Source organism: Zophobas morio, unplaced genomic scaffold (assembly GCF_036711695.1).
Source record: "Zophobas morio isolate AGI-343-1 ecotype UQ-CSIRO unplaced genomic scaffold, CSIRO_AGI_Zmor_V1 ptg000023l, whole genome shotgun sequence".
Taxonomy (NCBI): domain Eukaryota; kingdom Metazoa; phylum Arthropoda; class Insecta; order Coleoptera; family Tenebrionidae; genus Zophobas; species Zophobas morio.
The window spans coordinates 6,492,880-6,503,414 of NW_026972128.1; the positions used below are offsets into that span (position 1 = coordinate 6,492,880).

The window sequence follows — 10,535 nt, forward strand, 5'->3', positions numbered from 1 at the left end:
CGTGGTGCTCAATTTTATCTCGGTTCTGATTGCGTCAACCCTTCCACGGGGACGAGGACGTCTCTGGGGTCACATCCGACCCGGCGTCGCGACGACTATTAAGAAGCTGATACAGTAATTAGTTAAACGACGCCCTTCCGCCACAATTACTCGCTTCAGATTATGAAAAATATGGCAGGTTGATGGATTTATTCGGTCTTCGGAGAAAGATCCATCGGATGGCACGGCAAAAAGGCCAAGAATTCGAACAACCATCACGAGGTCGGCATTTAAGAAACGTGCGATTTGTATCAGACAGACTCGACGTCATTGTTCGACTGTCCGATGGCATTTCGGACAGGTAATTAATGGCACCTCTAACCTAGCGCGATGCTGTGGGAACATTCCATGTCCTCATCCCTCGGCTCGTTATCGTCACAGTCCGACCGGAGCTTTACTGCCGCCGCCGCCGTCCTATGTAACGTGTAATGTCATCAGGATTGCGCCTTTGTTATTCGAATAAAGCAGATAGCTTTCCGAATGTAGAGAGAGGTGAGTGTGTTGTTGTAGTCTACGGTCGTCGGCGGTTCGTTCGCATACAATCCAAATTGCATCAGGGCTGGTGGTGTTAATGGCTCTGCCAGGATAATGGATGGAATTGCATTAAAATGTGATCTGCATAGCTCGCTTACATTCCGAGCTCGCTCAAATGTAATTACTGAATCTTTCGGTGGCTTCCGGGCTGATGTGCATTTCGTGATGAATAAAGGGTGGGCGGGCGTTCGACTGAAACCGACGCCGACATAGCCACCCCTCGCGATCGGTTAATGGATCAGGTGGCGGAGGACGCGCCTTTTTCGTGTAAGGACAATTAGAAGAGATCGGGGAGGATTGCCGGCTAACGCTCTAGAACAGAAAACTGCTTGTTCAAGGCGTGATTCCGATGCAATCGATACCGCGGACGAGATCCGAGCCGAAAGTATTCATACGACCACCATATTCCATAACCCTCATATAAAACCAGAGCAGTAGAAAAATTCATTCCCCTGTTTAAGAGCGAAAGCATACCGAAATGTAAACGCTCCAAAATACTACTAGTAATTTTCCCTTTGTGTATCGATAACGATGTGTGTATGTATATAATGCGGCTACACTTTAGCCGCTCATAATTCATGTATGCCACCTTTGAATTACTCACCGGTAACGACGCTTTTAATGTCAATTTAATAGGACGTTTCCAACGAAAAGTGTGTTAAACGTCCGTATAAATTCTAGGCGCGCTCGTGGAGCATTACGGGAACATAAAGAAATAATCAATGTGGGAAATTTTTCTTGCAAAAGCGCTGGTAAAGTTGGTCGGCGCCACAGGTGAATAGAACCCATAACATCGTCGTCGATTAAAGACTCAGCGTCGTTCGATAAGGCCATATCTGCGCCTTTCCCACCCTCGAACATCCGTTCCTCCCGTGAAATAATACCGCGGAGCCTTTCAATCCTATCAGCCCGTCATTACAGGGAAGCAAACAATGCAATACAGTCGGCTCTTCGATCCGACGGCGGTTTTTAATGTAAGGGTGGTAATTGTGGGTGAGGAGGGTGAAAATTTAAAGCGAGGGAAACTTTTCATTTGGTCGCAGGAAAAAAGAGCTTTTCGGTGAGTTTTTTCGCGCTTCTCGTCCTCCTCCGGGAGAACGGGCGACACGGCAGGTTGAGCGTTATTTATGTGCGCTTTTCCACTTGGAGCCGGCTGTCGTGGAAAGGCGGCGGCCGTATAAAGCACGTATCATGTTAGATGGAAAGAGCGAAGCTGTAATCCCCGAACTCGTGATGTATTGACGCTCGACCCTGCCGTAGACTCCCGTGCACTGCACCGTTCGACGCTTTTTCAATTTACAGGTATCGGAAAATGCCCGAACGCACTTTATTACGCCGAACGAAGGAGACCACTAATCCACATTCCCACCCAATCCCGACCAGAAAGGGATTCTATATCTATCCGTTTTATTATACCCTCTCCCAAGATCAGAAATTCCCCAATTCCGCCGTTCCATGTCGTGCCTACATACTTTTCATCTCCGCCACAATGTCTCCGAATGAAACTCTCCAACGTGTTTGTCAAAACGAAGAAAATTCGTGCTCCTTTCATCAAGTGCATGTAAGGAAGTATGAAAGGAAATTTTGTTCTGGTCCCCGATGGCGGCTGTCAATATCGTCGTCGTCCGTTGGTGCAGATGTGTCGCAGTATAGCGCGGGGCGGCGGCACTGCTGCTGCGCCAGCAGCATCAACACGGGCCCTCGCAGGCTTGGAAAATTCACGGGTCATTTCTTCCCAGTTTCCGGATAGTGCGTGAGGGCTGCTACAGAATTTCGAATCCATCATCGTCACGAGCAAGAGGATAGCGCGACGGCGACGCAATGGGGCGGCAAGAAGACCCCTCTCGTAATGACGCCGGGGTCATTCTGCCCCCTTCCCGTGCTCAAACATATCGTCAGGTGTACGTCGGCAGATAACCGCCGCCTACCCCTCGGCTCGTGCCTGCGTTAATTCGAATCGCAGAGATTACGCACGTTCGCTTCATTGGAAATCCTCATGCGAGCTGGCTGTATGGAAATGTTGGTCAAATATATCATTCCGGCTTGACAGTGCAATTCTCTTATCTGCGCGCTGCCGGCAACGGGATCCCGGGGGCTGCTCGCTGAAAAACAGGATCCGAGCCGGGGTTGGCTCGTCCGCCCGCCTTGAACTCCGGCCAAATTACAAACAAAACACCAGCTACGCGGCGCCCTCCCGGCCTCCACGAATATTAAAAATACAAGATTACCATTCCGTGGAAAATTTCAACCACCCCCTGCGACTACCCGACAAAAAACAACCCGCTTTGTTCATTCACAATCCCTTTGAAACGAACTTTCCTCAAAAAACGGAGGCAACGGGAAAAAATTACAGCGACGCACCAAAGTCACCTTTGTTTACGTTTACAAGACGCGTAATGACGGAAACGACGAAATCTGCTCGGATATTTGCGTATATTGATTGGAGGCTGCGGCGGCGGTTCCCGGTGTTGTTTTCGTCAACCCTTTGGTGTAAGGTTTCACGGAATGCGACGGTGCGGGGCCGTAATCCGCCTAATGATCGGCCGGCTGACTCGGCATCGCTCTTTTCACCCCCTGACACTTGTCCGCCGCCTCCGCTTCGCACAAACATTATTCCGTCTACAATTATCGTTTCCGCGTTAAAGGGCCGATGAGAAATCGGCTCTGCGCCACCCCTTGCTTACAAATGATAGATTACAAGGAAGGGTTCGACATGAAAACAATTACATTACTAGAGACGACGTGTGTGTGTATTATTAAGAGCTGTTTGTTGACGGGAATCAGATGTCGCAGTATACAGTATTGGCGGCAACAGCACGCGCTTTGCCACTGCTGGCGCAGAGTTATGAATGCCCCCAATTACATCTTAAAAGCTGTGCTCCATTAATTTTCACAGCTGCTGCCTCTTAATTGGGATCCACACGCTCGATAATAAACGCGAGACCATCGCGCAAGCACTCTCCACGTAGTATTTCGCACCAGCCGGGGATGATTACGGGACGCATGCAAATAATCACGACGCAGATCCATCAAGGTAATAGCCAAGACGCTGCCACTTAATAATCCGGCCCACTCCGCCAATTAGACTCCTCACACCTCGAACTATGGATTTCTCACCCCGTTTTTCACACATCTTCTAAATTCACGCAATCTCTTCATCTGCCATTTATTTACTCTTTCATCTACGTCTCCTACTTATCCAAAATCCCGAAAAACGGCAAACGCGGGGCCTATACACAAATGTGGTGGTAAATCAGACCCAAGAAATTATAGACCTGTTGCCATAATTCCAAATTTTGCTAAATTATTTCCGGGTATGTTCATGATTGTTATATACATGGAGATCCACCTGCACCATTGTGTGTTTATTCGTCCAATATATCTTGCATTATCTTGATTTAAAACTACCGAGTAGATGCTGTATGTACAGATGCTGTTACGGCCTTGGACAATGTGAAACAATCACGACATTCTTTAAATAAGCTTTAAGTAAGTTGGCATAAGCAATAATTTAATAAATCTTAGTAAATCAGAAGGTATATATAGAATACCTAGGCTATAATTCGCCTTTATCTGATTGTAAAAGTGGTGTTTGTCAAGAGTCCAACTTGGGACCTTTACTCTTTGCTATTTTAATAAACGATTTACGAGCTGATCGCGGACAATGCTTGCCGTATCCTGACGATGTAGGAGTTATTAAGAAAAGTAAAGATTGAAATTTAGTACGCTGGAAGTCCTTATTCTTTAAGAAAAATGTAGAAAACAAATCCGAATTTCTCGTATGACGATTTACTTGGAGAGTGTATCTTGTACCGCTACAAACTAGACGAGAGTACAAATTTTAAATGGAACATTTACATACAGTGTAGCTCATAACAATCAACATATGCATTCTCCAGTTGTTAACATGTGTCGACTTCACAATATTCAGTTCGTAGTAGATATATTGGGTACTAGTTGGCAAGTGCTTATGCAACTTTGCAAGTCGGTCTTTTTAATCAATTTTCTTGTATCTGGTTTAGTACATTGAAACTATAGGGTAAATGTGTACAAGAGTGCGAATATGTATAAGAGTACGCAGTGATGATTTCTGCTTATTAGTGCCATCTGGGTAAGATGAAGTTATACCATTCAAAACTTAATGCTAAACCTGAGATAAAGGTGCAAAAGTGACCTGAATATAGTTTATAGTTTGGTCGTACTGACGATTTTATGTTCATACGTTGTGTGGATGTAATTTTCACCGCTCATAGTTTTAGTTTTTTGTAAGGTACGTACCAGTTCTTTTATTTTACAGTAATAATTTTCATTAGCTGTAACTTTTAAGGTCTCGTTATACACTAACAGTTTTATACTTTCTATCCATCAAAAGCTTTTAACTTTGAAAACATTAGGTTATTTACAAATGTACAAGAGTGCGCAGCGAGGTATTGTATAAGAGTGCGCATTGCTTGCAATACGTAGTCTAATAGTCTTGGAGATACATATCATACGATAATGAATTATTTAACTCTACTACTTTGTACTGCATTTCAAGTTGTGTGGTGGTGGTTATGGTGATTTTTTTTTTATTTTTACTTCCTGAGCGTGTTGTAATCGAGTCCGTCGATCGACTCTCTATTTTTACGTTTTCTCGACTTTTCAAGACCCTTAGACTACGAAGAAATAGGTCTCCCGTTTTATGTGTAGTCTGTCGTCACTTATTCCCATTTATTTTCACCTTAGAAACAAATATTTTTTCATAAAATGTAATGCGCACCCATAAGCGTTCAAATGCGCACTCTTGTGCAATGAACTGTCTAAGAGTGCGCATTTACACGTCTTGACATAAATTGAAATTACTCTTAAAATATAGTGGTCTTGGGACGTACAATTAAATATATCTGATCTCTAAACATGTATATAACGAACCCATATCATAAAATTTGTCTATCCACAAAAATTAAAAAGTTGTTGACAGTTTTACACTAAGTGCGTACTCTTGTACACATTTACCCTATACCATTATTGCTATTATTACTTCTTCCGCGTCTTTGGTAGACTACAGACACTTTGTAAATCCATGCGATTATTAGTTTAGCGACATCGTGGACTAATTGTTGAGTTCCCAATATGTTTGTCTATTCCGCACGCAACCTACGCCCGCCAATTTCCCGAAAATCTGAAGAAATTGGCCGGGGCTCGGCTAAATGTGCGTTATTGCCTGTTTGAGCGCGATTTCTATGCGTGTCTTGCTCGAGCTTAAATAAAGGGGGGCGATCTTTGGCGCTGGACGTCGCGATGATTTGTTCCAATACGTGATATTCGAAATTGGTCCTGCGAGGGGTCACAAACGCCGCTGGTAATTATGTCGTTAGCAAATGGCACCATCTGCGACACGGGTCAACCCGACGTGGACTCCATCATCGCTCCAGCGTCAGCTTGCCGTTTATGTGCCGGGAGATATTAAACCGGGAATTTATTGCGGCACCCGGGTCCATAAAGACGCACGGCCTGAGATCTTGCAATTACTGTTTTCTTTATTCCCTCCAGTCACATGTGTGGCGGAAACCCTTCTTTAATTTTCGCGCAAGATTCGGCGTGGATTCTCGCGAAGAACCATGGCCACTCTTGACGACCGCATGATTTAACTCATTGCGCGCTGTCTCCAGGGACGGACTTTGATACCTTGATGAGAATGGAAGAGCCGGCAGACCGGCGGCATCGCGTACGGGCCGTATTTCGATTATCCGCCAACTCTGGGCAGATCCGGGAGCCGCGTCACACATAAACAAAATTACTGGGAATTTTGTAGGATCAGTTTCCCCTATCCATTAGGGCTCGGTGGGTTCGGAGCGGGCTCTTCCCACGACGACTATTACAGTTGCATCGTTCACTGTATTATTCATAAAAGGAGAGGAAATACGCCGCATCGATTTCTGTTCGTTCCATCTTTACGCAATTTAGCGACTGGTGTGCGTGTATGTAGTATACATTTGCGCCGGAAGCGCCACCAATCGGTCGCCAGAAAACCCAATCATTTCCGGTGTCGGAACGCATTAGCGCCAGCGCGATTTTGATGGACGCTGACAGGTCCGACCGACGCCACCACCGCCATCCTGCGTCGCTCCATCCACGTTGTGCTGTACTGATGCCACGTTCTTTGTTTCAGGTTCATCAATGCCAGGCGGAGAATAGTTCAGCCCATGATCGATCAGTCGAATAGAGCAGGTGAGTTACTTGACCGAGCGGTCGACGGCGTCATCGTCGAGGCGCCTTCCCTGCATCGCGTCCTTGTAGAATTTCGCCCAGGATGGTCCAGCAATCGACTTCGAGACGGATAAGTTGCCAAAAAGTTTAACGAGTGTGTCTGAGCGACCTCGTACGAGCGGAAATCGTAATTGGTGGCCGCCTTTTGCGGCCGATCGTCGTTTTATGCAGATTTCCTTTTCGGTTGGCAACCAGTGCGTAATTCGATAATTAATGTAGACTGGTTCGTTAAAAAACCGTGGGATCGCGTGAAAAAGTCCACGTCTGGTCATTCGTGCAAGATGCACCGAGCCGCACACGTTATCTTGTCTTGGTTGCAGTCCCGCCGTCCCTTATCTCATTTTTAATGAATCGTGATTTCCATTAAAGCCTAACGTTGTTGTGTTCATTTTTACGAAGATATGGACCGATCCCATGCCGGGCAATCGTTTCGATATGAATTGTAAGTGGAAAGTCTTGTATGATCGGTTATCGTTACGCCGAGCCTCTATTTTTTCATTTCGGCGTTTTGCAAAAGCCGTATTATTAATGGTTTGTGCGCTATCGATTCTCCGAGGCTCTCGTTCTGTTTCTGTTCGAGACGGGCGAAGAGAAATAGCGAAGAGAACCGTTGACCCTCGCGGACCGATCCATCACGACGTTGACATTTTTCGGGAAAAGGACGCGGTGCAGGGATATTCAGCTGCAGATGCAGTACAGGGGCAGCGTGTTACACCACTAATAGTCTTTTCTCCGCACGCAGGACCTAGCGGAGCGTACAGTCCAGACGGTACCATGGGATACATGATGGACGGCCAGCAGATGATGCACCGGCCGCCGGGTGATCCAGCCTTCCACAATCAGTACGCGCACTATCCCGCAGAGTACTACGGACACCACCTGTGAGGTAAGCACGAAACTGAAAAATGCACCCTGGCAGGGGACGCGGAACAACCGTTCAAAAATTTATCACTACACCGTTGCGAGGGTAGATTTTTTATGCAAATTCCACCATCGATTGACGTTCGATGCACTTTTAACAAGTTGAAAACATTGAACCCACCTCCAACAACTACAAAATTGTTCTTTTATTAGCAAATTTCATTTGAGCCGGCGCGTTTCGAGTAACCGTAAAAGAGATATCTTTATCTGAACAAGACTTGCTTAATAACGTTTTGTTTTTGTACTAGGAAAGTACACAGTAATTCAATTTGCGCAATTAGTGTTTGAGAATGTAGTGTTGTAATGTAGACGGTGCAGTAAAAGGTTCAACATGAAATAAAAATGTGGTTAGTGATAAAAGAATCTGTTGTTCCGATGGTCTGACACGCCCCATGTTGTCGTCAGGTTTGTTTGACAGAATTTTTTTTTTCCAGATCCCCCCTCGCTAGTGACAACGACAATGGACATAGAAATATGCGACTCTTAAATGTGATTATTCTCTGTACAAAGTGTAAATGTAGTGCCCCAGTGTTTAGTTAACGGGAAGGACTTGTACAAAAAGTATTAGACTACTCGTGTGCTGACTGCTGTACATAGATAGTGGTAGGTGCGGGCCGACCCCGGAGCGGTGCCCGGACCGCGGTGTATACTGAAGGGACAGCCGCAACCGTGTAAAGTGATGTGGTCTCGTAGCTTAGGTTCCTCGATGTGTTACCTTACAACACCCTCGTCCTAGTCCCCATCCAGTCCAGAAACGATCAGCCCGATCCTCCTCCTTTTCTTCACTCTGTCCGCCGTCACGTTTCTTAAAAAAAAAATCTTCAAAAAGTACGACGCGTACAAAAAAATAATCCAAGGTTGTGCTGTTGTAAATTACTAGTTGTTATATCTGTTGTGATTTTTTTGCTATTTGAGGAAAACCCGAACTCTCCCTGTCCCGATGATGATATACGATACGATATACGTAACTACTGAACCTAGAGAACAAATCGTCGTGGAGGTGGCCAAAACGGACCCCTTCGCCCTACGACTAGAATAATAATATCAATACACAAGTATACAGAATGTCGCAAAGTCACTCAGGTGGTCCATGGCTGAAACCCAAATTATCGTACCACTGTTATAGTTATTTCAACAATCACACACACGCAGATTTCTGTTTCTTGTACCACTCTGATGATTTTGTTGTTCCGTCTTTAGTTACTCGCCAGGGACAAACGGAGGAGTGACCGGATGATTCCGGAGTGCCCGCACAAGCCTTGCCTGGTTATTGTTATTGTTGTTTTGTAAAAAGAAAGGCACTCTAGAAGAACCCAGTCAGTCCTCTCGCACGTTAAAGTTCTGCGACAAGGCGGAATTCCGTTTCGTTTGATTCAAAATTAAAACATCATACCTTGTCCTGGACTACTTTCGGGGTCCGTGCGGCTTCGACCTGAACGCCGCCCCCAATACACGACGTATACGACTTTAGTGATGTTATAGGTTATTATTATTATATGAAATTATGGCGTACACAATGGCGGCGACGAGGCGGAGTTGCACGGCTCACACTCACCTATTGTTTGAAACTTGTGTGTATTCTTCGTTACCTTTGTTAGGGTCAGGGCGGGGGGCCATACAAGTATACCAATTTTTACACTCCGATTATAGTTTTTGATCTGATGTACTCTCGAGTGTGTTGTACATATTTAATGCCCGCGCCGACACGATACGATTCCCTCTGCCCCAGGCCCAATCGTTTTTTGTATATACAATTACCTCCGATGAGAATGTTGGCTGTTCGTTTTAAGTGATTTCCATCATGAATCATTATTCGCCTTATCCAATGTATACGAAAAAAAAACTAAAAATCAATACAGATCAATGAGAGAATATCGTACCTCTGTGTTATGTATGAGAGGAAACTTTATTGTGTTCTGCTTTTTAATGAAAGTATATATTAATATTATAAACGATTATGGGACGAGATACCTCTAAACTAATTTGGTAACGCCGTGTCCTCTGTATAGTGTTTTTTTGAAACGTGAGCATTAAATGCTACATCTTGTGTACTTATATAAAATGTGTTTTTAATACTACCGACCCACTATCCCTCCACACTCATTTTAATATAATAATAGTACAAATTCTAGTTTTACTGTAGTGCTATATGTGACAGTCCTCCCCTCCCGCCCCCCCGTCACACAAGTCCGACAATGTACAGCAGTGCGTAGCACAAAAAGGGAAACAAACCCTCAACAAACCACGGCCACAAGGCCGACAGATATAGCACCTATTGTTTTCCTTTTTTGTTATGCACGTTCTTTTCCAAATTTTTTCTATATTTTTAATTTTAGTTTCCTCCAATTGTCACGATCGCATTATTTTCGTATTTATGATACAAGATGGGACGTTTAACTTTTCTGTACTGTGATTGAATTATTGTTAATTAAGTGCAATTTATGTTCATGTAAATAAACAATTATTTCAAATTTCAATACTAATAAACAACAAAGTAACTAATAATCTACTAATGAATGTCTCCTAAAATCCTTGTTAAAAAACGAAAATAATACTAACACTTAAACAACTCCGTTAATAACAAGTTAATTAACCAGTCGCAAGCCAAACTAGTGCAGTGGTAAATCTCGACACAATAGGTAAGTACCCAATCATTGAATGCTTCTTTTTCTATATGTTCTCACTTACAAAAAAACTTTAAAGAAGAACTTTACGTTCTAAAGGTTTGTTCCAGCAATTTCCTTTTTAAATTTTCGATAGAAAATTTCGCAGTGTTAAGACCATGAAAAGAA

General features: G+C 44.2%; 1 protein-coding gene across 3 annotated transcripts in view; it reads left to right on the forward strand.

The window, feature by feature from the left end:
* Nucleotides 1-9,805, forward strand: part of LOC135133931 (homeobox protein homothorax) — a 173,875-nt gene extending 164,070 nt beyond the window's left edge. For 2 of the 3 annotated variants that reach the window (XM_064062492.1, XM_064062493.1), the window contains 3 exons: nucleotides 6,725-6,783; nucleotides 7,547-7,708; nucleotides 8,178-9,805. In XM_064062492.1, coding sequence (XP_063918562.1) covers nucleotides 6,725-6,783; nucleotides 7,547-7,707 — 220 coding nt within the window. In that variant the 3' untranslated portion in view covers nucleotide 7,708; nucleotides 8,178-9,805. The remainder of the gene's footprint in view (nucleotides 1-6,724; nucleotides 6,784-7,546; nucleotides 7,709-8,177) is intronic. The other variant, XM_064062494.1, reaches the window with a different exon arrangement.
* Nucleotides 9,806-10,535: the final 730 nt, after the last annotated feature.